General features: G+C 49.0%; 1 protein-coding gene across 1 annotated transcript; it reads left to right on the top strand.

Annotated features, from left to right (window-relative positions):
- Positions 1-3141: 3141 nt before the first annotated feature.
- Positions 3142-25672, top strand: LOC110304238 (myosin-3). The gene is made up of 39 exons (XM_021175477.1): positions 3142-3345; positions 5414-5557; positions 6007-6163; positions 6591-6618; positions 6937-7045; positions 7262-7354; positions 7975-8038; positions 8113-8211; positions 9519-9622; positions 9702-9840; positions 10400-10518; positions 10604-10753; positions 11744-11914; positions 12003-12309; positions 12426-12496; positions 13377-13464; positions 13549-13666; positions 14033-14156; positions 14250-14386; positions 15048-15303; positions 15496-15738; positions 15840-16016; positions 16144-16289; positions 16370-16460; positions 17166-17555; positions 17647-17773; positions 19386-19504; positions 19684-19880; positions 20263-20446; positions 21263-21428; positions 21970-22094; positions 22569-22877; positions 22991-23194; positions 23268-23393; positions 24193-24363; positions 24483-24587; positions 24731-24826; positions 24921-25058; positions 25521-25672. Exons 1-39 carry the CDS (start codon positions 3142-3144, stop codon positions 25545-25547), a joined length of 5823 nt encoding a protein of 1940 aa, XP_021031136.1. The 3' UTR covers positions 25548-25672.
- Positions 25673-26819: the final 1147 nt, after the last annotated feature.

The raw sequence follows: 26819 nt of genomic DNA, 5'->3' as shown, positions 1-26819 counted from the left end.
GTGCTAGAAGGAAGAGGGACATTTCAGTCCAAACTAGAGCAAGAGGAGCAATGAGAAGATGTGACTTCACTGTGGTCTGATGTCTAGCTAAGCACAGGCATCAGAGAGCCTCAGCGTGGCCTCTCTGCTATGAAATTGCCTAAATCTTGGAAGGGAAAGTGTGAAGGCTGTATGATTCATTGCCCACAAAATGGTTTATGTTGGGGAAGACTATCTTCCGATTCCACTCTGCCTTTTTGAAGAGTCCTCAATAGGAAAGAACACACAGAGAATGTTTAATAATGGTCCCTATGGCCGGGCGGTGGTGATGCATGCCTTTAATCCCAGCACTTGGGAGGCAGAGGCAGGCAGATTTCTGAGTTTGAGGCCAGCCTGGTCTACAAAGTGAGTTCCAGGACAGCCAGGGATACACAGAGAAACCCTGTCTCGAAAAAAATAATGGCCCCTATGAAGACTTTGGTTCTGCTTTCTCCCTTCTTCCCTTACCAGTGTATGGGTAGGCTGTAAGGGGACAGTCCGTATTCTCAAATGGGATGTATTGGCATGAAGTTCTCTATTAAATGAACAACCATGACCCCATACAACTCAGACCCTCGCCTCAAAGACTGGACCAGGAAACAAACAGAGGAATGGAAATGGACAAAAATGTCAATTGTACCTTAATTCTCTTGTTAAGGTTTAATTTTCCAGTCCTGATTTAGAAATGACAGCATCTGTTAGGCGATACCCATCCCCCCTTTCTCTTCAGGCCACTACCGTCCCCCTCGCCCCCCATCTAGGCTGGCAGCTGGCCTTTCCTAATTGGTAATATGTCTTGATAACCACAGGCCCCTAAGCAGCTGTCACTGTGAACATGGGCTGGTGGCATAGCTCCCTGTCATTAACTTGCTTGTTGGTCCTGCTAGTGCTTAAGAAAGGATTAAGTAAATAATTATAGTAATGAGACAGAAAGTAATGAGGGAAAGGAGAGAGATGGAGAAGGAGAAAAAAAAAAACTATAATCCAACCACACAAGTTTTACAGAGTTTGGCTCATAACCGTGAGGGGACTTCAACAAGTTCAATTCCACTTTATCTTCGATGAGCTTTCTAAGCAAATAGCACAACTGTGTGTCCCCTGTTTCCAAGTGGTAGTGGCTTCAGCTGATTTCAGGGTGGGATGGAGGATGGAGCCAGGTGGGGGCTCCTAAAGCAAAGGAGATCCCATTGCGCTAGGTGGAGAAGCTATAGCCCTGAGTCCACAGAGCAAGGCATCTCAAATTCCCAGCTTTCTACAGTTGGAAAAAATGGTTTCGGACCCTGCTCATTTCTATATATACTTTTCCCTTGGCAACGGCGAAAAATACCTGTGGAGGGGGCCAGTTCTCAGCCTGTGGTGTCAGTCATTCTCTTTCCAAATATAGAGGAAGAATGAGCCCAGGGGGTTAGTGGTGGCCTATAAAAGCCCAGGGGGCGGCTCTCCTCTGTGCTTCTCTCTGTCACAGTCAGAGGTAAGTCTTACACTCTCCTTGTATCTCTGTGGCCTTTACTGCTTCTAGACCTGATTCGGCCACTGCCCTAGACTGTGGCCCTCCCTGACTTTGTTATAGCAGGCGAGCCTCTTTTCTCTTCTCAAGGCGTTCTCAAGGAATACAGTAGAATGAGATTCGAGACTCAAGAGCCCAGCATCCCACTGCCTCTAGCAGATCATCGAAGCTGGGGTCCTGCCCACCCTTTCTTTCCTCTGCTTGGGAAGGATCCTGTTGGACAGGCATGGGCCTGTCCACCATAGCTCCATGTTTTCCTGTTGCCTCTCTGATCCACAGAATGAACAGAGGACTCTGTGTTCCCTACCTGGACTCTATACCTGTTGGGTGTTTAGTGGCCTCAAGACTACATGCTCTCTTAACAGGCTTAAATTAGCCAATCTCAGCATCGTCTCCAGTTTCAGATAACCAGGAGGCCTGTCCCCACCCGCTAACAGAAGCTTTTATTGGCAGGGACTCAGTCCATTTAGAATCCCTGCCCTGTTCACAATGAAGGATCTTGCAGTCTGAAGAAATTGTCAGAGTGGGCTGGAGGAGCCAACCTGCCAGGCAGTTGGTAGTTATGCCTAGCTGTAGACTGTGACCTGTCTGCAGTCCTAGGGCTTGCCTCAGAGCTAAGGCTCTTTCTGACTGTCTAGTCCTTTGTGTGTCTTAGTTGAGCCTCACCAAGGTCTGGTGGTCACTAAACTCTGTGTGCATGCTCTTGCAGGTCCCATAGGTCCACAACTGCTGCTGCTCTCTGCTGTCCTGCCGGTGTGACTCAGGTGAGCGTTGGGACCACATCCCAGAGCTTCAGGAAGTCTTCAGGTAAACCCAGATCACCCATTGCCCCCATCATGCCTGTGCCCCTGAGGAGTTACAGAGCTTAACACAGAAGTGCAGGCTTCATCCTCAGGGGTGCGGCTAGAGGTTTCCATCTATTCTCTATGGTGGTTTGTTGTTCATTTGTTTTTTGAGACAGGATCTCACTGTGTGGCCCCAGATGGCATAGAACTCTCTAGGTAGACCAGGCTGGCTTCAGACTCACAGAGATCTACTTGTCGCAGCCTCCGAAGTTCTGGGACTAAAGGCATAGACCACCATACCTGGCCTTCAGTCTATTCTTAGCATGGGAGGCAGAAACCATGTTGATTCAAAACAGTTCAAAGCTGTCTCTGCCATTTTCTACTTAGCATTCTCTCTTTAAGGAATTCTTTTACTTTTTTTTTTTTTTATGGAATGCCTTTACTTCTTTTTTTTTTTTCATGGTATTTAATTTTGAATGTTCTGTTTGCTCTACCCGTGCTTCTCAGAAAAGGAAGACATAGTGTCAAAAGTGGCATTTCAAAGGCCCCTTCACCAGGCTGAAAGAATGGAGACGCTTGGAGTAAACAGATTCTGTCTAAGCCCATGGCATTCAGTAGCAACTCAACAAATATGAGCGGATTATATTCCCAGTGCTGAACCCTTGTGTGAAGCCCCACTGGGCATGGAGCAGGCCAGACCTCCTTGACCCCATCTGAGAGGCTTCCATTCATTGCAGGGTGGCAGGTTGATACTAGGATGGGCAGGAGGCTGCCAGCTGCCAGCCCAGGGAGCAGCTGGGCTGACCCGTGGTTTGTTTTGCAGCTGACACCATGAGTAGCGACACCGAGATGGAAGTGTTTGGCATAGCTGCACCTTTCCTCCGCAAGTCGGAAAAGGAGAGGATCGAAGCTCAGAACCAGCCCTTTGATGCCAAAACCTACTGCTTTGTGGTTGACTCAAAGGAAGAATATGTCAAGGGGAAAATTAAGAGTAGCCAGGATGGGAAAGTCACTGTGGAGACAGAAGACAGCAGGGTAAGGCACTTGCTCTTTCTCTTTCTCAGCACTGACCCAAGCTCCTCACTCACAGGGCTCTGCATAAGCATATACCTCTCCTCCACCCATTTCAGGAGCCAGAGCCTGGGTCTGGAATTCAGCATCTGAAACAACGCAGGCATCCCAGACGCTAGGAGAAAGCAAAATGCCCTAGCCTCTGTGGAAGGATGAGAGGTGGGCCCCCTAGTGGCCGGCTAAAGCATTTAATTTTGGGTGTCTTTTATCACTGTATTGTTCTGGGCCAGAGAACCAGTCTCACTGTCTCAAGGGTCGGGTGCTTTTAGAACGCCCACCCTTTGTAGGTTTACCTAACTCTGTCAGTGGTCATCTAAGCAAGGAAGAAAGGGTGATGTATAAGGGATCCTAAAAGGCAACAAGGTCAAAGAACCAGGCTCTCTGTATCTGGCGTGGGATGGGCAACTTAGTTCGCTATCTTCTGTGGGAGGAAGGGACGAATTTGGGGTTTTAGAAAATCCCAAATCTGGAAATGTTACAAGGAAGAAAACAAAAGACCTGTGGGTATGGCTCAGTGATAGAACACTGGGCTGGCATATGCAAAGTCCTGCATTCAATCACCACATTCAACCACCACGTGTGTAAGGGTGTGTGTGATGGAGGCAGAAGAAGAGACAGGAGCAGAGAAAACGCAAGAGACAAAATGGCGTCATTCGGTGGGACAGGGAGGAAATGGGCAGCGCCCACATGGAAGCTCTCATAAGGGAAGGCGTCTCCTCATATCTCAGATTAAAATCTAAGAATGGGCTTCCAGAGCAGGACAGAAGGCAGGAGTTAGACTCATCGTAGGATTTTCATGGGCTCTAGGGAGAACATGCCTGAGAAGCGGCAAGAGAGCCCACGGCCCAAGTGGGTTAAGGGAGGGAAGGAAGATAGCTCCGTGGCCCACAGTGCTCAGGACCGGCTATTTCCAGAGTCACTCCTAAAAGAGAAAGGAGGGCAGGGGCTGGCAGCCCCACCCGCAGGGCCTCAGGCTCTCCACAGAGGACAGACCCAGGTGGAAGTCTTCCTCTCAAAACAGAGCTCCAGGGACACTGCAAAAGGGAAGGATGGGCCAGTGGCCTTTCCCCAAAAGCAGGGAAGGTGGTAAAGGAAGTAGGATGGGGCGTGAATCTCAGCGCTGGACAGCTGTTTCTACATAGAGGGGCGTGGCTCTCAGGGCTGGATGTCTGCTTTACCTAGATGGGGGCGTGGTTCTCAGGGCTAGATGGGGGGAAGGGGGGGGGCTTTACAGAGACGGGGGCGTGGTTCTCAGGGCTGGACAGCTGCTTCTATAGGGCAGTGAAGTTAGCAGGCTCTGTGGGCACTAGCCCAGGGCTACAGTGCCTCTCTCATTCTCTGTTGTTTCCAGTCAGCCCTGCTGCAGACATGCTCTTTTCTCTGAGTAGGTAGGAGAGCTACAGGGACAACCAACGCTATAGCCAAACAACTTCCTTTGGCTCCAATTCTGTGTCACAGCACCCCACCCCCCGCCCCAGTTAGTCCTCAGAAATCTTCCTTCATCACATTGGTCACCATCCCACAACCCCAGGCCCAAGAGAAAGACAGAGAGACAGAGAGAGAGGGACAGAGAGACAGAGAGACATAATGAGAGACAGAAAGACACACACAGAGTGACAGAGAGACACAAAGAGAGACAGAGAGACAGAATCAATAGTCCTGAGTAGATTTCATTCATCAATAGAAATCACTTCTTTATGAGTTATTAAAAGAAGTCTGGGATAATTGTAAAGACAAAACATACCCATATATATTACATATATAATACATGTATATCTGTATATACATGTATGTATGTATGTATGTATGTATGTATGTATGTATGTATGTATTTTTTCTCTCCCATAGACCTATGTGGGAGCAGATCACTCGCTTTCCCACTGCCACCTGCCATCGTAACCTGGCTTTCCCTCACTGTCACCAGGCATTTCCTCTGCTCACCTGGACTGCAGTCTCTCCTAGGGTGCCAGGCACCCTCAGCAGTCCGATGGCTGGGGAACATTAGATAAGCCTTCAGGCTCTTCCCTTTCAGACCCTGGTGGTTAAACCAGAGGACGTGTATGCCATGAACCCACCCAAGTTTGACAAGATCGAGGACATGGCCATGCTGACCCACCTGAACGAGCCCGCTGTGCTGTACAACCTCAAGGACCGATACACGTCCTGGATGATCTACGTGAGTGGCTACTACCCAACAGGCTATGCTGGGACATCAGCTGGGGGGCAGGGAAGTGGGGAGGGTGCCTTCAAAGATTCCTGTTTGTCTGGCTGAAAGAGAGGAGGTGAAGTAGAGAAGTGAATGACCAGAAAAGCCAGAGATGAATGGGCTGGGGAGGGGAGGGGCTGGAGGAAGGGAGGTAGGAAGGGGGGAAGTGGAGGAGGAGCTAAGGTTGGGAGGAGGAGCTCCAAAGAGTAAGAAAGCTGAGCTGGTATTAGTTGTGGGAGGACTGGTTGCTTTCCTCCTTGAATTTCAGTTACTTCATTCATCAATAGAAATCATGATTTCTTTATGAGTTAACAAAAGAAGCCTGGGATATTAGTAAAGGCAACACACACATATCATAAATATATATATATATATATATATATATTTATGATATATATATATTTTCCCCCCTCCCACAGACCTATTCAGGCCTCTTCTGTGTCACCGTCAACCCCTACAAATGGCTGCCAGTGTACAACCCTGAGGTGGTGGACGGCTACCGAGGCAAAAAACGCCAGGAGGCCCCGCCCCACATCTTCTCCATCTCCGACAATGCCTACCAGTTCATGCTGACTGGTGTGTTTTCGAGAAGGAAGTATGGGTGCAGAGAGTGGGTGCTAGACAGACTCAGAGGCATGCTGGTGTGAGGCCCTTAGAGAAGGAGGGGCAAGACGGAAATGAGGCTTTAGGTCCTCGGGGCGAGGAGCTTGCATTTAGCACACGCATGGGTTAGCCCATAGGAAAACGTATTCTTATGGATCAGAAGCAAAGCCTGACCATCTCGGAGGTCAGAGGATGAGAAGAGGCCTCATTTTTCAGCAAGGGCTTGGCTTCTCTGAGTCTCGTTCTCAGGACAGATGCTCTTTAAACCCCCATCTATGACTAAGCAGACAAACAGACACGTAAATAAATCAAGGGAGAAGGAGCTGAAACCCCAGTTTGCATGGCAGGTAGGAAACTCTTTGGGCACAGCCATCAGCTCTGCTTTCTTCCCCTCTCACAGATCGTGAGAACCAGTCTATCCTGATCACGTGAGTATCTCTGCTTAGAGAGACTTCTCAGCTGGGGCCGTGGATGTATCCCTCGGCTCTGATCATTAGACAGTGCTTGGAGCAAAGCCCCTGGTGAAAAGACAGGTTGGGGGTGGGTTAAAAAAAAGCCTCAGAGAACTACTAGTATCCATGCTTGTATCAACTAAGACTGCATGCAGCCCAGGTCCTCTACCTCTCTGTGTGGCGGCTCATATTCCCTTGATGTGTGTGCCAGATGTGTTGAAGACCACTGGATGACATCTTAGGGTGCTGGCTTATGAACAGGGCTAATTTCTCTGTCTTTCCATCCTTCTATAGCGGAGAATCCGGGGCCGGGAAGACGGTGAACACCAAGCGGGTCATCCAGTACTTCGCAACAATTGCAGCCACTGGGGACCTTGCCAAGAAGAAGGACTCCAAAATGAAGGTGGGGACGGGAGCAAGGAAAGAGCGTGGGCTAGGGTGGGAGAGCGTGAAGGATAGTGTGGGGTTGACCGTGAGTCGATTGGTCGTTGAGTCGTCAAGTCACCGGATCAGCCAGGAAGCGAGGCAGGCAGGAAAAGCAGAGCCAGTGACGATCCTTTAGATGAGGATTACGTGGCTTACAAATGCATTTCCCCTACCTCCTGGATTTCTTGCTTAGGGGACGCTGGAGGACCAAATCATCAGCGCCAACCCCCTGCTGGAGGCCTTTGGGAACGCCAAGACCGTGAGGAACGACAACTCGTCTCGCTTTGTGAGTCTGCCCTTGAGTGTGATAGGCTCTTCTTTTCAGCCTGCGGGACAGTCCTAGTGCCAGGGCTTGGGGAACAGCGCCCGGTGGGAAGAGACAGCGAAAAAAGCAAACGCACAGGCCACGTGAATGTGAGGCTCAAAACCCCAAGGCTGTAACTGAGAAACTGGGGACCAGGTCCCCAACAGATAGGGCTGGCCGGTAAGGGCTTTCTTTCTGGGGGTTGGGTACCGGAGCCAAAGCTGCAGGGTAAGGAAGGGTTGAGGGGAAGGGTGCTCCCCAGGGTTGGACGCTGTGTGGAGCACTCCTGCAGAGGTTCCATGTGGCAGGTGGGGAGGCAGAAGATGGAGAAGAGACCCTTCACTAACAAGCACATTAGCCCTGAGGAAGACTTTGGGTTTGGTCTTAAGCACAGCAGGAAGGATTCTGTAATCAGGGAAATGACACGGTTTAGCACTCGGGTAATTTCATTAATGAGATCTGGGAAGTCCAGGAAGAGGGAGACACACCAAATGGAAGAAGAAGGGACAGGAGGGACGACTACTGAGGAAAGGGCTTCTAGGGGCAGTGCTCAGGAATCCAGAGGAAGTTCCTCAGGCTGGTCTCCTTCTCCCTCTATGCAGGGCAAGTTCATCCGCATCCATTTTGGCACCACTGGGAAGCTGGCTTCTGCAGATATTGAAACTTGTAAGTATGCCCACTGGGATGGGTGGAGCCTCTGAGCATTGTGAACCCTGACAGGCCCTGTGCTTCTGTTCCAGATCTGCTGGAAAAGTCCAGAGTCACCTTCCAGCTGAAGGCTGAGAGAAGCTACCACATCTTCTACCAGATTCTCTCCAACAAGAAGCCTGAGCTGATCGGTGAGCTGTTAGGGACAGAGTCGGTGTGGAGGGGATAAAGTCACCCTTTGGGCAGACCTAGGAGAGTTAGTTGTATCTGTAGGCGACTCTGCAGCCAATGCAGATTTATATCAGCCACGGGATATGGCTCTTTTGGGCAACAACTATCAATTTTTAAAATTATGTAGTATTTTTGTGACTGTGTATGGAGTTGCGTGTGTTGTCTGCACACACACACACATATGTGCATGCCGAGGCCTGAGAATGCCACGGGGTGTCTTTTCTCTCAACCTTGTGCATTAAGGCAAGGGCTCTCACCCAGCCTGGAGCTACTGTAGTTTGCCAGAATGTTGGTAGGACCCATGTCTCTGCTAGGGATTACAAGCAGAGCCCCATATCCACCTGACTTTCATATGAGTTTTGGGGATTCGAACTCCAGTCCTTATGCTTCCATGGCAAGCACTTTACCTGAGCCACCTCCCCAGGCTTACTGTACCAATTTGAGAAATCTGATCAGATGTGCTGTAATGGGGCAAAATCATTATTGGTTCCATGGCAATCTTTGAGTAGTTAAGCACTTGATGGTCCTTGAGCGCCCCCTTGTGTTTCAACATAGGAACCAATGTCAGCTTATGGAAAGCCAGTGCAAGCTGATAGCCCACCCAGGCTCTATATTTTTTTCAGATGAAAGAGGCCTGTGTGCTCACTACCTCCCATCCTTTCTGTCTATCAGAGCTTAGCCTTCTGAGCTCCATCCTGCAAACAGGCTGCTGGTTTCCAGCCAACTTTAGGAAAGCTATCCCAAACAGCCTACACTTTCCCCAGCAAGGGCTCCTCCTATCCTGGCACACAGCAGTCATCCAGTTTTTCTTATTCACTGTCCCCAACATATACTGGCATGCAACATTCATTTGCAAAGAAAAAACACAAATATTTTTTCCCTAGGATTCTCAACTTGCATAGCATGGGAGACTGCAGTTTCCCCTAGCCCAGTGGTTCTCAACCTTGCTAATGCTGGGACCCTTTAATACAGTTCCTCATGTTGGGGGTGACCCCAACCATAAAATTGTTTTTGTTACTACTTCATAACTATAATTTTGCTACACTTAAGAAAATATCTGTGTTTTCTATGGTCTTAGGTGACCCTTATGTGAAAGTCATTTAACCCCAAAAGGGGTGTCGACCCACAGGTTGAGAACCACTGCTCTAGCGAGTTCTACTTCTGCATTTAATTTGGACCCCTGTGGTTGAAGTCCCAGGCCAGGGCTCAGGAGCACAATTCCACCTGGTGGAGTCTTCATTCCATGTGTGTGATTTCCTCATTTCAGAGTTGCTGTTGATTACGACCAACCCTTACGACTACCCGTTCATCAGCCAGGGCGAAATCCTGGTGGCCAGCATCGACGACGCTGAGGAGCTGTTAGCTACGGATGTAAGAAGGACCACAGGAGGGCGGGAGAGCCTCCACAGAGGGAGGGCCATGGGCAGACAAGCTGTTCTTTCCATTGCAGAGTGCCATCGACATCCTGGGCTTCACCCCGGAGGAGAAATCTGGACTTTATAAACTGACAGGGGCTGTGATGCATTATGGGAACATGAAGTTCAAGCAGAAGCAGCGGGAGGAGCAGGCTGAGCCAGATGGCACTGAAGGTACAGTGTCACCACAGCAGCCTACAGAGTGGGAGCAGGGAGGTCACTCCCCTGGGGCCATCCAGAGCCTCTTTTGAAAATGATTAATCTGAGAGGTGGATGAACCTTTTCTGGGCCTGCAATGATTATAAGGGACAATCACAATCTAGTTAAAAAACACTTATTAGGTGTGTGTGTGTGTGTGTGTGTGTGTGTAAGGATTCTATACCTCATGTGTTGAAGTCAGAGTACAGCTTTTAAGAGTCAGTTCTCTCCTTCTATAATACGAGTCCCTGGGATCAAACTCAGTTGTCAGGTGTGGTGCCCCACGCCTCTACCGGCTGAGCCATCTCTCTGCTCCCTCCACCCTTTTGCTGAAGTCCTAGAAAGGTCTTACTCCAGATGCAATGTGAAATGGCCAGGGCTTTCTGAAGCCCAATTCTGCTGCTCCATGAAGTCTGCCACAGACACTCTCTGGATGGTGTAGTGTCACGGCCCCCCCAGAGACTTTTAAGGGATGAGGAATATGAAAATGGCTTTCCTCCTGCCTCGCTGAATGTCATCTTTCCTTTCTGACCAGTGGCTGACAAAACAGCCTACTTGATGGGCCTGAATTCCTCAGACCTCCTCAAGGCCTTGTGCTTTCCCAGAGTGAAAGTCGGGAATGAATACGTTACAAAAGGGCAGACTGTGGACCAGGTAAGGACTGCCTCAAGTGCAGGAGGGGCGTGGGAGCCTGATGGCCGCTGCCCTCTTACGAGCTTGCTGGCCTCTCCTCCGACAGGTTCACCATGCTGTGAACGCTCTCTCCAAGTCCGTGTACGAGAAGCTGTTCTTGTGGATGGTGACTCGTATTAACCAGCAGCTGGATACAAAGCTACCAAGACAGCACTTCATTGGCGTTTTGGACATTGCGGGTTTTGAAATTTTTGAGGTATGTATATTTATGTTTTCTTATATCTTCATATGGGAGTTTTCATAACCCCCAAAAGAGGGCACCAGGATGGTTTTCTTGTAGGAAGGAGAGAAAGAGTGAGTTGGATAGGAGAGAGATAGCCTATCAGGACAGTTTGTGTTATTTTAAGACAGTTGTAGAGGCCAGGGAGGTGGTTAATTCAGTAAACTGCCTACCTTGAAAGTAGGGAGAACTCAGTATGACATCTAGAATACTCACATTAGAAAACAAAACAGCTGGGCATGGTGATGTGCCCTCAGAAGTGGAGATGCAGAGACAATCAGATCCTTGGGGCTTATTGGCCAGTCAGCCTACCCTACCCAGAAATTTCCAGGCCAAGAGAGCCTGTCCAAAAGAAAAAAAGAGATGGGTGGTGGATGGGAAATGACACCCAAAGTTGTCATCTGACCTATGCAGGCATACACACACACACACACACACACACACACACACACACACACACAATTGTGCACATGTGAATATACACATACATGCCGATACACACAGGGCTGTAGACTTCCTTCAAGTGGACTTTCAAAAGGTCCCACCAAATAGGTAAAATTAAGAAAAATCGAATAGAAGGCCAGAGAAGTAGATACTGTCAATCATATACTGGTTGATATAATTATCTGACTGGTTCTGAGTTAGGCACAAGTGTGTATTCAGGGTTTGCCAGGTGTGGAGATGGGCAGCTCGTAGTTTAGTTGAGAAGAAACAGAAGCCTGTTGGGCATGCAGAAGCATAAACACAAAATAAGTGCACAAGAGGGGCTGAGGGGTGGGAGAACCGTGCAGGCGGAAGACTCATGATCGCCTCTGAAAACTTAGCAGAGCAGGTGGGACCCGACCCATGAGGAGGAACGCTGATGGCATTTCCATGGGACCCGACCCATGAGGAGGAACGCTGATGGCATTTCCATTTTGAAAGAGGTCTAAGTTTTTGACATGAACGTTATGTTTTTGGCATCAGTATAACAGCCTGGAGCAGCTGTGCATCAACTTCACCAACGAGAAACTGCAACAGTTTTTCAACCACCACATGTTCGTGCTGGAGCAGGAGGAGTACAAGAAGGAGGGCATCGAGTGGACCTTCATCGACTTCGGGATGGACCTGGCGGCCTGCATCGAGCTCATCGAGAAGGTATCCATCCTGCTCTGTCTGTCTGTGCCCCTTCCCATGGACTTCCCGCTCTTATTTACTCAGCCACTTTGCCTCACCTTCAATCCAGCCGATGGGCATCTTCTCCATCCTGGAAGAGGAGTGCATGTTCCCGAAGGCGACAGACACCTCCTTCAAGAACAAGCTGTACGACCAGCACCTGGGAAAGTCCAACAACTTCCAGAAGCCTAAGGTGGTCAAAGGCAAGGCTGAAGCCCACTTCTCCCTGGTGCACTATGCGGGCACCGTGGACTACAGTGTCTCAGGCTGGCTGGAGAAGAACAAGGACCCCCTGAATGAGACCGTGGTGGGGCTGTACCAGAAGTCCTCCAACAGACTCCTGGCACATCTCTATGCCACCTTCGCAACAACAGATGGTAACTAACAGACTTCAGACGCAGGGGCTTTGCCTTTACATAATCTCCCTTTCCCACAGCATGCAAAAGTCTCGATACATCCACTCACAGTGCCCGGGCTCCTTTGTGTTTTGCAGCGGATGGTGGGAAGAAGAAAGTCGCTAAGAAGAAAGGCTCTTCCTTCCAAACTGTCTCTGCACTGTTCAGGGTAGGACACATTTAAGTTAATCCATTACCAGTTCACCCAAGTCACAGCAAAATGAGCAATGTTGAGATCCTAGGCTTGCTTTATTCAAGAGTTAGTCACTTGGCTCGAAGGCTCTCTCCGCATGAGATCAATTGACAGTCTGACAATATACAGATGAGGTTTAACAAATGTGGGGCCAGGGTTTGTTCCACTGTGTACTGTAACTAGCAGGTCTGGCTGGCTGGGGGCAGTGAGCTTTCAGTTCCAATCATTTAGCTGCCTTCAGTATGCCTGCAGTAGCACCCAGGCCCCTGGCAGGGACAGACACATTTTCTATGTTAATTTTGGAAACAATTTTGTAGTTGATGGCCATCTTGCAACCTGGGAGAAAGATGATTGAGCCAGGTCACATTTCCCTGTGCTGGGGACCAAAAATCAGACCTCAGTTTTTTTTTTTCCTTTTTGATTAGTCCATATATAATGAGATTTCTCAAGTATGGGACCCAAATCTAAATACAAAATTCATCTGTGTTTTATATATGCCTTGTACAGGAAGGAGGTAGATAATTTTACATGCTATTTGAAGCTGTACTGCTGTTTTGTCTACATAAGGTGGGATGTTCTATTTGTGTGTCATGTTGGTACTCAAAAACAATTTCAGATTTATAGAAGAAAAATTTTAGATTTTAGAGCATTTTAGATTTTAGATTTTCAAGACAGGGATGTCCAAATTATGCGAGTTGTCTGCATCTCTGAGTTTGGGCTATTCAAGCATAGAATTAATTTCACAACTCTTAAGTTGAAGCCATATAGTTTAGTTTTCACCACCATGCATTTATTTGTTTCTGTGGAAGTTTACAGTAGGCTGCCAAAAGAAAATTTTTTTTCTCTTTCCTTTTAGGAAAACTTGAACAAGCTGATGTCCAATTTAAGAACCACTCACCCACACTTTGTGCGCTGTATAATACCCAACGAAACCAAGACCCCAGGTGAGACATCTGCCAGTCCTCAAATTGCTGCTCAGTCTTTAAGGGCTTCTGGGTGAAGCTCAGGTGTCTTGCCTGTGTTCTTAGGGGCCATGGAACACAGCCTTGTCCTGCACCAACTCAGGTGTAACGGGGTGCTGGAAGGCATCCGAATCTGCAGGAAGGGGTTCCCCAACAGGATCCTGTATGGAGACTTTAAACAGAGGTACATCGTCAAAAGGCTGTTTTTCCTTTGACATGGATAAGGGCTGGGATGTGAGTGGAGAAATGTCACATGGATAGACCCATTTCAAAAGAGCAGTTGTGGTTGGCCTTCCATGTGAAATAACCTACGGTTTGGTCAAGATTCACGTTCTTGTGTCATCTATGTTTCTTTGGAACTTATCTGATATATAATAGGGGAGGGAAAAAAAGCTCTGGCACACCAGTCCTACGGCCTAGATTTCAGCAAAGTGACTATGGGCAAGTTTCTCTACTTCCTGGAAACTAGGCTTTCTGGTCTGTAGGAAGAGAAGCCTGCAATCACTGATCATTGCCAAGAGCCTGACCATTTCTGTGTCCACAATGGCAGATACCGAGTACTGAACGCCAGTGCCATCCCAGAGGGCCAGTTCATTGACAGCAAGAAAGCTTGCGAGAAGCTCTTGGCTTCCATTGACATCGACCACACACAGTACAAATTTGGACACACCAAGGTGATGCATCAGTTCTGTCTCATGCTGTTGGCCTTTGCATCCTCTTAACACAATGGGCCAGGTGGCTCATTCTTCTTATCCATCCCTCTGAAGGTGTTCTTTAAGGCTGGCTTGCTAGGAACCCTGGAAGAGATGCGGGATGAGCGTTTGGCCAAACTGATCACTCGGACACAAGCCGTGTGCAGAGGGTTTCTCATGCGTGTGGAATTCCAGAAGATGATGCAGAGGAGGTTGAGTGGGGTCTTGGTTTAAGCATGAGCTCTTTGGGAGAAGGTGGAAGGGTAGGAGAGAATCCCTAATAGGAATGAGCAAGTAATGTTTGTTCATTTGTTGAGACAGGGTTTCTCTGTGTAGCCCTATGCTGTCCTAGAATTCACTCTGTAGACCAAGTTGACCTCAAACTCAGAAATCTGCCTGCCTCTGCCTCCTGAGCACTACTAGGATTAAAGGCATGCACCAGGCTGCATTTTTTAAAAGTTAGTCCTTATCTATCTATCTATCTATCTATCTATCTATCTATCTATTAATCTTATCTATCTATTTATCTACTAATCTTATCTATTTATTAGTCTTATCTATCTACCTATTAACCTTATCTATCTACCCACTAATCTTATCTATCTACCTATTAATCTTATTTATCTACCTATCTATTAATCTTACTTATATATTAATCTTATCTATCTATCTATCTATCTATCTATCTATCTATCTATCTATCTATGCTTTGTGTTTCTGTCTGTGAGCACGTATGCCAAGGCTCACTTGTAAAGGTCAGAGGACAACTTGCAGGAGTCAGTTCTTGCCTCCACTAGGTGGGGCCTAGGAATCAAACTCAGGCTGTCAGGCATGAGCCTGACATCCCTGCTGAGCCATCTTGTTTGTTTGCAGGGAGTCCATCTTCTGCATCCAGTACAACATCCGTGCTTTCATGAACGTCAAGCACTGGCCCTGGATGAAACTCTTCTTCAAGATCAAGCCCCTGCTGAAGAGCGCAGAGACCGAGAAGGAGATGGCCACCATGAAGGAGGAGTTCCAGAAAACCAAGGATGAGCTGGCCAAGTCGGAGGCAAAGAGGAAGGAGCTGGAGGAGAAGCTGGTCACTCTGGTACAGGAGAAGAATGACCTGCAACTTCAAGTACAGGCTGTATGTCTTTAGGAATCTTGCTTTTTCAGATCCTAGATATGATTACGATGTTAGGAAATCTGGGTTAACTGAGGGTGGGGCATGGGTGGGTGTTGGGTTTTTCTTGGAGTGCTTCATGGAAGATTTCACAAAGAAAGATGGCAGTATCTCAAACCTTCGCTCCTTAAAGGGACTTGCGATTTCTTTTTAAAGGAGAGTGAGAATTTGTTGGATGCTGAGGAACGATGCGACCAGCTGATCAAAGCCAAGTTCCAGCTGGAGGCCAAAATCAAAGAGGTGACCGAGCGAGCCGAGGACGAGGAGGAGATCAACGCGGAGCTCACGGCCAAGAAGAGGAAGCTGGAGGACGAGTGCTCAGAGCTGAAGAAGGACATCGACGACCTTGAGCTGACACTGGCCAAGGTTGAGAAGGAGAAGCACGCCACGGAGAACAAGGTACTCGCTCTTCTTACTGTTTCTCTCCAGCTCGACGTACTCAGTGCTAACCAAGCTCTGCTTCTTCTTCTTCTTCTTCTAACCACTGCGGCTTCTTTTAGGTCAAAAACCTTACCGAAGAACTGGCAGGCCTGGATGAAACTATTGCAAAGCTAACACGGGAGAAGAAGGCCCTCCAAGAGGCCCACCAGCAGACCCTGGACGACCTCCAGGCTGAAGAAGACAAGGTCAATTCTCTGAGCAAGCTCAAGAGCAAGCTGGAGCAGCAAGTGGATGATGTGAGCACTGGGCATCAGTCTCAGGAGTCTTGAGGCTTCGGGGCGGAAGAACCATGGACAGGGGCGGGGCTGGGGTTATCCAATCAGAAATCATTTGATCCTAAAGTGGAAATGATGCCCCTTGCAGCTGGAGAGCTCCCTCGAACAAGAAAAGAAGCTGCGTGTGGACCTAGAAAGGAACAAAAGGAAGCTGGAGGGAGACCTGAAGCTTGCCCAAGAGTCCATATTAGATCTGGAGAACGACAAGCAACAGCTAGACGAGAGGCTCAAGAAGTACGTTCCCCCAAACACAGCTTCTGTTCTGTGGGCGGCTGGGGATCCCGTCTTCACGCGTTCTCTGTGTCCTGCTGCAGGAAGGACTTTGAATATAGTCAGCTGCAAAGCAAAGTGGAAGATGAGCAGACCTTGAGCCTCCAGCTTCAGAAGAAAATCAAGGAGTTACAGGTAGGAGGAGGTGGTCAGCTCTCACTTGCCCGCGTGGCTCACTCAGAAACCTGAGCGGTGTCTGCTGAAGTCAGAGTAGGTAGGGTAGGACTGTGAGGCTGCCTCATGGCACCTCTCTCTGTCAGGCTGACTTTGCAGTGGTGACGGTGATGACTGTGTCCCCCAAACTGGCAACAGAATGCATGGAGGTGGATGGGGAAATTCCCTGGGTAGTTAGTGACCATAATGGTGCAAGATTCATTTGGAAGAAAATCAGCAGCATTTATGTTTCTCTGGGGGAACATCCATGAGCAGATTCATCTGGTGGGAACATAACCTCTTCTCCATCATTGTCGTCACCATCTAATTTTGTATATTAATAAGTTTCCATGTGCTAGTTCATCACGTGTTTATAGTGCTCCTTCACCCAGCCCCTTCTTAGCTACGTTCCCCACCTTCCTCATCTTTAGCAATCACCATTTCATATTCAGATTGACTTAAACAAATTCTTCACATGAAAAACACGCACCACTTGTTTTTCCAGTGTCTGGTGCCCTCCATTTTGCTGCAAATGGTATGGCTTCATTCTTTTTATAGATGAGTCATATGCTACCATTTAAGTAAAAGATGTCTTCTTCATGCATTCGTGGATCGATGACACCTATTCAGATGCCAAGTTAGCTATTGTGACCCTGAGAGTCTCTTGGGCACCCCTGCTCTCTTTAGGCTCGCATCGAGGAGCTGGAGGAAGAGATAGAGGCAGAGAGGGCCACCCGGGCCAAGACAGAGAAGCAGCGCAGCGACTATGCACGCGAGCTGGAGGAGCTGAGCGAGCGGCTGGAGGAGGCGGGCGGTGTCACCTCCACCCAGATCGAACTGAACAAGAAGCGTGAGGCTGAGTTCTTGAAGCTGCGCAGGGACCTGGAGGAGGCCACCCTGCAGCACGAGGCCACGGTGGCCACGCTGAGGAAGAAGCACGCGGACAGCGCGGCCGAGCTGGCGGAGCAGATCGACAACCTGCAGCGGGTGAAGCAGAAGCTGGAGAAGGAGAAGAGCGAGTTCAAGCTGGAGATTGACGATCTCTCCAGCAGCGTAGAGAGCGTGTCCAAATCCAAGGTGAGGGGGCGGAGAGGCAGACCCGCAGGGGCAGCTGCAGTAGGTCAACCTAAGGCCACCTGCCGACCTCCCTCCTCTTTCCAACCCGCAGGCCAATCTGGAGAAGATCTGCCGAACTCTAGAGGACCAGTTAAGTGAGGCCAGGGGCAAGAATGAGGAGACGCAGAGGAGCCTAAGTGAGCTGACCACACAGAAGTCCCGGCTGCAGACAGAGGCGGGTGAGCCAAGCTTGGTTCAGTTCAATCTAGCCTGAATGCTATGTCCAGATGCCAAGCTGGAATGCCAGAAGGTTTTCCCTCCTAAGGGCAGCACCCTTTGCGGGGAGAGAATGTTTTGTTTTGCTTTGCTTTGCTTTGTTTTAAAGACAGGGCCCCACTTTTTTTTTTTCCATTTTTTTAATTAGGTATTTAGCTCATTTACATTTCCAATGCTATACCAAAAGTCCCCCATACCCCCCCCACACTCCCCTACCCACCCACTCCCCCTTTTTGGCCCTGGCGTTCCCCTGTATTGGGGCATATAAAGTTTGCAAGTCCAATGGGCCTCTCTTTCAAGTGATGGCCTATTAGGCCATCTTTCGATACATATGCAGCTAGAGTCAAGAGCTCCGGGGTACTGGTTAGTTCATATTGTTGTTCCACCTATAGGGTTGCAGATCCCTTTAGCTCCTTGGGTACTTTCTCTAGCTTCTCCATTGGGAGCCCTGTGATCCATCCAATAGCTGACTGTGAGCATCCACTTCTGTGTTTGCTAGGCCCTGGCATAGTCTCACAAGAGACAGCTATATCTGGGTCCTTTCAGTAAAATCTTGCTAGTGTATGTAATGGTGTCAGCGTTTGGAAGCTGATCATGGGATGGATCTCTGGATATGGCAATCACTAGATGGTCCATCCTTTCGTCACACTTCCAAATTTTGTCTCTGTAACTCTTTCCATGGGTGTTTTGTTTCCTATTCTAAGAAGGGGCACAGTGTCCACACTTTGGTCTTCGTTCTCTTCAGTTTAATGTGTTTAGCAAATTGTATCTTATATCTTGGGTATCCTAAGTTTCTGGGCTAAAGGGCCCCACCTTATAACCCTGGTTGGCCTAGAACTCCTTTTGTAAAACAGGCTGGCCTGAAACTCCCTGTGTAGACCAGGCTGGCCTGGAACTTAACAGAGATCTGCCTGCCTCTGCTTCTACAACACTGTTTTTAAAGACCTGCATCACCCACAGCTGGTGAGGGAGGCTTTCTAACAACACACTTTCAGAAAGAAAGTAAATGGAAGTAACACACAGACCAGGCTGCCCCAAACCGCCTGGAGGAGAACACTGAGTCTCCTCAGTGAAAACAGGAAGCGAGTGGAGGGTCAAGCTTCCATCTGACAGAACCTGGATGGGACCAGGAGGGGCCCAGCCTTTCTACCTCCTGCCTGCCTCCCCCTCTGACTTCTGCACACACCCCAGCTGATCATATTCACCCAAGAGTCTAATTTCAAATTTCCAGAGAGGCCAAGTCCTAAGTGTTTTCCTTAATGACACAGCTGCAGTCATCAGCCACTGGGGAGGTGCTTTGGGAGCGGAGAGGTGCCCTGGTGATGTTCAAACTCATAATGGTTCTCTCAGCTTTCACCGGCAGAGGTCACTCCTGGCTGCGTAGGGTTTGCAGTAGTATTTTACTAGGCTGCTATTTGCTTTTCAGGGACATACCCCTACTCTCAAGAGGAGGGGGGTCTCTTACCTTTATTACTTGCACCCCCCCATTTGGTCCAATGTCTTACACTTGGTCAGCGAGTGAATGGATGAATGAATGAATGAATGAATGAATGAGCTACTTCCTTCCTGACACAGGTGAGCTGAGTCGTCAACTGGAAGAAAAGGAAAGCATCGTATCTCAGCTCTCCAGGAGCAAGCAGGCCTTTACCCAGCAGATAGAGGAGCTCAAGAGGCAACTAGAGGAAGAGAACAAGGTACCCACTCCGAAGGAGGCTTTCTTCTTCCCGTTTTCAAATGGCGTCTGCAAAATAGAATCAAGATTGGACAAGAAGTGATGATTCAGTCAGTGCTGAGAGCAGGGCGCATCTGGCTTGTGTGCTGCACACACTCCTCATTCACTGGGGGGGGGGGGTCTTTTGATTTTTTTCTTAAGGCCAAGAACGCGCTGGCCCACGCCCTGCAGTCCTCCCGCCATGACTGTGACCTGCTGCGGGAACAGTACGAGGAGGAGCAGGAAGGCAAAGCCGAGCTGCAGAGGGCGCTGTCCAAGGCCAACAGCGAGGTGGCCCAGTGGAGGACCAAGTATGAAACGGATGCCATCCAGCGCACGGAGGAGCTGGAGGAGGCCAAGTATGTGTCTCTAATTAGAACACTTAAGGGATCTCATGGCTTAGCACACTGGCTCTAGAGTGACTCAGGGATGAATCTAATGAGTGAATTTGATTTGTTTCTCAAGATTTCCCCATCAAGGAGTCTTTAAATGTAACACTGGCTGAAATGTAAAATGTAACCGAATGAATTCAGTTCATTCAGACACCAGCTTTGATCCTGGTTAGACCGGAGAAAGGCCATTGATCACAGACTCTGAGCAGATGGGGGGGATTCTCTTAAGGTTTACGAGCAGAGGTGTGTGAGCCACGCAGTTGGTATCTCCAGCTTGGTGAGCAGTGACGCTCGCTCGAGGAGAAGATTGAAACTTAACGACATCAGTTTTCTTCTCGTTTTCTTGAAGAAAAAAGCTTGCGCAGCGCCTTCAGGATTCAGAGGAGCAGGTAGAGGCTGTAAATGCCAAATGTGCTTCCTTGGAAAAGACCAAGCAGAGGCTGCAAGGGGAGGTGGAGGACCTGATGGTGGATGTGGAAAGAGCCAACTCCCTGGCTGCTGCCCTGGACAAGAAGCAAAGGAACTTTGACAAGGTGCAGGGACGCTCTGTGCTGGCTGAACTCCATGGTGTGGGGGCTGGAGGAGGAGGGATAGGCTCCCTGCTCTGCCCTTCTTTAGCATGGAGGCCTTAAAAAAATTCCCTGAACTTCACTAGCAATTTGTTTCTCCATTGTGACATGGACTGAGAATGGGATGGGACAGAAGTCCCTTGAGAGGATTGTTGTAGCAATGAAACAGTTTCCACCAGGACACGATCTTTTCCATCGCTCATGCTTGTGTCTTTATGTGGCTGAAACTCCATCTTAGGTCCCTCCCTGTGACAGACAGGGAGGTTTGAACCAGTACTTTAATGAAATACTTCCCTTCAGGGCCATTTTTTTTTTTTTTTTTTTGTATTAGGAAAAGAGTGATCGTGTCTCGCTAATTCCTTCTTTAAGAATTCATTTGTGGGGCTGGCGAGATGGCTCAGCGGGTAAGAGCACTGACTGCTCTTCCAAAGGTCCTGAGTTCAAATCCCAGCATCCACATGGTGGCACACAACCATCCATAATGAGATCTGATGCCCTCTTCTGGTGTGTCTGAAGACAGCGACAGTGTACTTACATATGATAAATAAATAAATCTAAAAAAAAAAAAAAAAGAATTCGTTTGTCTTCTGGATATGGTAGCAATTACTGATTGATTATCTAGAGTAAGCTAATGGAATAACATCTTTGCTTATTCAATGATCTAGACCAGGCAACGGTAGAGAACCCTAACTCTGAGAGTAGCCACTTCAGGGGTGACATTCTGTTAGACGCTTGGCAGAGAGCTCACTGACAGAACCTCTCTCCACGATGCTGCTGCAGGTGTTAGCTGAGTGGAAGACGAAGTGTGAGGAGAGCCAAGCCGAGCTGGAAGCAGCTCTCAAGGAATCCCGGTCCTTGAGCACTGAGCTCTTCAAACTGAAGAATGCCTATGAAGAAGCCTTGGATCAACTTGAAACCGTGAAACGGGAGAATAAGAACTTAGAACGTAAGCCTTTCTGAACTGTCTGAGGTTGTGGGAAACCCTTCTTGTCGCCCATCATGGCCAGAGTGTGTGAGGGTGGATGAGACTCCGTTATTTAAGCTCCTCTACATGGGTCTGCTGATGCACCAATAGAAACTGCTCGCTGTTGACAAGCTGGTTTTTCTTAAAGATCTATCTGTCTATCTATCTATCTATCCATCCATCCATCCATCCATCCATCCATCTATCTATCTATCTAATTTATACGGGTACGTTCTCTTCAGACACACCAGAAGAGGGCATCAGATCCCATTGCAGATGGTTGTGAGCCACCATGTGGTTGCTGGGAATTGAACTCAGGACCTCTGTAAGAGCAGTCAGTGCTTTTAACCGCTGAGCTATCTCTCCAACCCAACAAGTTGTTGTTTTGAGTCTCTATACAATGTCTTATCTCTGAGAAGCAGAGGCCTTTAGAGTTACAGAGAGCTATCGACAGGCATCTAGTGGGTGCTTCACATTCCCAGAGGCAGGCGTTCAAATGCAATGCGAGCTCATTTCATTGCAGAAGAGATAGCGGATCTCACTGAACAGATTGCCGAGAATGGCAAAAGCATCCACGAGCTAGAGAAATCCAGAAAACAGATGGAGCTGGAGAAGGCTGACATCCAGATGGCGCTGGAGGAAGCAGAGGTGAGGATGGGTTGGGAGGCAGCAGCCAGAACAGAGGCAACAGCGTGTACCTGAGACGTTCACACTTTATGCTTCTGGAATCATGAACTCAGTGCTCGCTCGCTCCTTCCCTATGACTGTGTGGCTGAGTAAGATAATGCCCGTGACTTATCTTAAGTTGGAGAAAATCATTATGTTAAAATAGGTTTACGGCAGAAAATTTACAAACCCTTGGCTGAAGTTAGAATAGTTGTAAGGTGCTTCTTGCTCTCAAATAACTAGAAGATTGTAAATACTTTTGGTTTTTGCACAATCATAAACGAATAACCATAAAATGTTTCACTTCTGCACTAAAGGTAAGTTAGTTTACTTAAAGGTAGTTTTGACTACTATGGAATTTGATTTAGGAATCTCTCCTCAGAGTTCTGCTGACCCAAGGTTGTGTGGTCTGCTCCAGAGCAGCGCAGAAACTGTTCTTTGTTTTGTCTTTTAAAGGCAGCTCTTGAGCACGAAGAAGCTAAGATTCTCCGGATCCAGCTTGAACTGACCCAGGTGAAATCAGAGATTGATAGAAAGATTGCAGAGAAGGATGAAGAGATCGAGCAGCTGAAGAGGAACTACCAGAGGACAGTGGAGACCATGCAAGGCGCCCTGGACGCTGAGGTGCGCAGCAGGAATGAGGCCATCCGCCTGAAGAAGAAGATGGAGGGCGACCTCAATGAGATCGAGATCCAGCTGAGCCACGCCAACCGCCAGGCCGCAGAGACCATCAAGCACCTCCGGAGCGTCCAGGGACAGCTGAAGGTGGAGGGAGCGTCCTGGGGTGGGGGGACTTTGCCAGTGTCCAGATATGAAAAGACTAGGCCAAGTTTGTGGTCCTTGGCTCTCCACTTCACACGCTCTTGGCTTCTGCCCAGGACACCCAGTTGCACCTGGATGACGCTCTCCGGGGCCAGGAGGACCTGAAGGAGCAGCTGGCCATCGTGGAGCGCAGGGCCAACCTGCTGCAGGCTGAGGTGGAGGAGCTGCGGGCCACGCTGGAGCAGACGGAGAGGGCCCGGAAGCTGGCAGAGCAGGAGCTGCTGGATTCGAATGAGAGGGTCCAGCTGCTGCACACCCAGGTGAGGGCAGGGAGGATTGGGGTGTGAGGGTCCACCCCAGACGCACTGTATGACACTCCCTCCTCCTCCCCAGAACACCAGCCTCATCCACACCAAGAAGAAGTTGGAGACCGACCTCACGCAGCTCCAGAGTGAGGTGGAGGATGCCTGCAGGGACGCAAGGAATGCAGAGGAGAAGGCCAAAAAGGCCATCACTGACGTGAGGCTCCTGCTTCTTCCCCACTGTGGCCGCTGATACCGTGTCTCGTTAAAGCCCTCCTTTGCTCTAACCCCACACGTGACCGGTAGAAGTCTACCCTCTCAGGACACACATGGTGTCCATGCTGACCTCAGATCATTCCCATCTCCGTTCAAACTTGCTTGTGCCCTCTTGTACTGTTAAAAGCCGCAGATGGGGAAAAGGCAGGAAAGAGGTATACTTTTTTTTTTTCTTTTTCTGCCCCTGGAGAGGTGTTTCTTTCACTTGCATCTGGAAATGAGACCCTCCGAGGGTGCTATCCCGTCACATGGCTCCTTTCCTCTCTAACTTTCCTGGGTCTCCTCCAGGCTTTCTGGTTCTGTTGCTATAATGGCGCCACCTACTGCCTTCTATGGGAATATCACCCCAGTGCTATTTTACTTTCCTTTAGGCGTTACTTCTTGAGTCCCTCCCTGGGATTCTACCGTCTCAGGTTAATCTCCTCCAAGCCTTAGACGCTTTTGAAACTGTGTGTTGGTGATGATTACAAAACAAAAACCAAACCAAACAAAGCAAAACCTGGGCTTTGGATAGGTCCCGAGGAGACCAGTTTCAGGATACTGCTTCTCGTTCAAGTCCGTTTCGAGTTTATTTTATAAAAAATGTATATCCAGATGTAGCTTTTGGCCTCTTTCAACGTGACACATTCATGACCTCACCCGCTGTCCTTTCTGTAAAGCATTTTCTCTGCCCACAGTGGAATGCCGGCTTCCACCGCTGCATGATCTTTGAAGCCTTGCCCACACGCTTTGCCTTTCAGGCCGCCATGATGGCGGAGGAGCTGAAGAAGGAGCAGGACACCAGCGCCCACCTGGAGCGGATGAAGAAGAACCTGGAGCAGACGGTGAAGGACCTGCAGCACCGTCTGGACGAGGCTGAGCAGCTGGCGCTGAAGGGCGGCAAGAAGCAGATCCAGAAACTGGAGACGCGGGTACCTGATGGGCGGGGGTTGGGAGGTGGGGATCTCTGCTTGGCCAAGCCCAGCTTCCCAGCCCCTCCGCCCCCAATCAGGGCTCAGCGCTAGAATAACATCTGCAAACATCTCTCAAGATCAGAGAGCTGGAGTTTGAGCTGGAAGGGGAGCAGAAGAGGAACACAGAGTCTGTGAAGGGCCTGAGGAAGTATGAGCGGCGTGTTAAGGAGCTCACATATCAGGTAGGTGGAAAGATCACCTCTCCGAGGTACAAATACCACTCAAAGCTTGGAATGGGACAGAACATGTGTGCACCCCTAGACTGGCTAGGCCCTAGTACAGCACTGCCCCCCTCCTTTAACGACATCCCTATGTTCATTTGCAGAGTGAGGAGGACAGGAAGAATGTGCTGAGATTGCAGGATCTGGTGGATAAACTCCAAGTGAAAGTCAAGTCCTACAAGAGGCAGGCTGAGGAGGCTGTAAGTCAGATGCATGCGTGGCCACGCCCATTTCCCACGGGGAGACCCAGGAGGGAATCTTGCAGATTCCACCCGCTGGACTCTTTACCTTCAGGATGAACAAGCCAATGCTCATCTCACCAAGTTCAGGAAAGCCCAGCATGAGCTAGAGGAGGCCGAGGAACGGGCTGATATTGCAGAATCGCAAGTCAATAAACTGCGGGCAAAGACCCGCGACTTCACCTCTAGCCGGGTAAGCTGACCTGGGAATGCCCAAAGAGATACAGACCCTTCAGAGCTGGAAGTTGCTGTAGGGGATCCTCTATTTCCCAGTCGGAGATTCTCAAGCTCAGAGAAAACGTTCTTTACAGTCATCTACCTGGGTGGAGCTTCACTAGAAATACATTTATAATGGGAGGGGGAAAAAAAGCGCTGTCTCTTCAGCGCCCTCTGCTGGTATGAGAGAAGCTGTTCCGGAGCACCCTCTAGAGGTGGCTGAAGGTGTCTGCAATTACTGTACCCACAGGCCCATTGTGGCTCCTAGAGGGGACTCGCTCTCTCTGAGGACCAGTTTCTCAGGCATCCTCTCAAAGGACCCCCAAATTCCTTGCACCCCATTGAAACATACAGACAACTCCTTGATGCGTACGGGGAGAGGGGTCCAGGAAGTGTCTCTGCTGCCTGGCTTGACTGAGAGCATCCACATTCTCTCTAGATGGTGGTCCATGAAAGCGAGGAGTGAGCAAGCCCTCCTGGTGCAGGGCAGAAGATATGCAGAATGTATATTTTCGTGGCTCCTGACAATTCTACTTAATTTCCATGTATCGCTTTTCCACATGCAATAAAGCTTGCCTTGTTTCAAGTTGGTTTGTTTTGTCTTATGCCTTTCTCATTCCCCAAAGGGGAATTTATTCCCCTTTTGGCGATTTTTATGTTGAATGCTGAAATATTAGTAAGCGGATGTCTTCGTAGATTTAAATCGTTGTGTATGTGGTGTGTGTGTGTGTGTGTGTGCACACACCTGCGTGTGTGCTTGCACGGGGGAGGGGACTAAGCATTGCTTCAGTGGGGTGGGGAGGGAGAGTCTATGAAAGTCATCTATTAATATCATATAAGAGAGACACAAAGATTGGGCTCAGGAACACCTTGTTTCAAACTGGGGAGAATTTCTCTCCTGCACATTTTACTGGGGAAATGACGTATCTCAAAGCTGGTAAATAATGCTAGGCTCCATACAAGAGGTGAGTGAATGCCACGGTGTCTGGTCCTGCTGAGAGCTCAGAGGCCTGTGGTAGAACTCTCGCCTCAGATACACAGGACTCTGGGTTCAACTCTCAGCACTGCAAACAAACAAACAAACAAACAAACAAACAAACAAGGCATTTTAAAAAGTAAGGAAAGAAAAAGAATCTAGTCTGCATCCCCTGCTAAGTTTTGCTATCTTGGGTGCAATCCACCTTATTCCAGAGCCAAATAAACAGACCCTTCACTCATCGCCAAGCAGAAGAGGACAAATGTGGAGAAAGACAGGATAGCCACCATGTGGACTAGCCAGCAGGACAGAATCCTCTATCCAAGGTCAACTCAACAGGTGGATTGCCATGGGCACACTCATCAGAGGAGGCTGCTGAGTCTCTTTCTTTACTGAGGTCTAGAAGATGCTGGATGACCCGGTTTGACCCAGGTGGGGAGTAAAGTCCAAGGGGCTTTTGACGGTGCTGGGAACCAAGTTGGCATATCTAGGGTTTGCGGCTATGGAAGGAAGGAAGGCGTTGTCCTGGTCAGGTTTGCCTTTTTGGTGGTTCTGCACTCACCTATTCTCTAAGAACATGTTGCTTTGATTTGCTGTCACTGCTTCATGGCAATGCCATAGCTGTCAAGTGGCGTGAGAGGCAGCTGTTGCTAAGAGGAAATGGCGGCACTGAGAAGAGGTTTGATCTACAGCCCAAGCTGAGGTGGGGCCAGAAGAGCAACGGTCACTCCCCTCTCAGAAGTCAGGAGGGCTGCTGCACAC

Source organism: Mus caroli, unplaced genomic scaffold (assembly GCF_978045245.1).
Source record: "Mus caroli unplaced genomic scaffold, Mus_caroli_1 scaffold_13, whole genome shotgun sequence".
NCBI classification, from domain to species: Eukaryota; Metazoa; Chordata; class Mammalia; order Rodentia; family Muridae; genus Mus; species Mus caroli.
The sequence above is the reverse complement of the archived record's forward strand: the minus strand, read 5'-3'. Positions and strand labels throughout refer to the sequence as shown.

Bases quoted from the DNA above. Each gene is read 5' to 3' on its own strand.
- LOC110304238 (XM_021175477.1), top strand. From the start codon at position 3,142: ATGAGTAGCGACACCGAGATGGAAGTGTTTGGCATAGCTGCACCTTTC. The intron at 11,915-12,002 runs GTATCCATCCTG...CCTTCAATCCAG, and splicing joins GCATCGAGCTCATCGAGAAG to CCGATGGGCATCTTCTCCAT. The intron at 19,881-20,262 runs GTATGTGTCTCT...GTTTTCTTGAAG, and splicing joins GAGGAGCTGGAGGAGGCCAA to AAAAAAGCTTGCGCAGCGCC.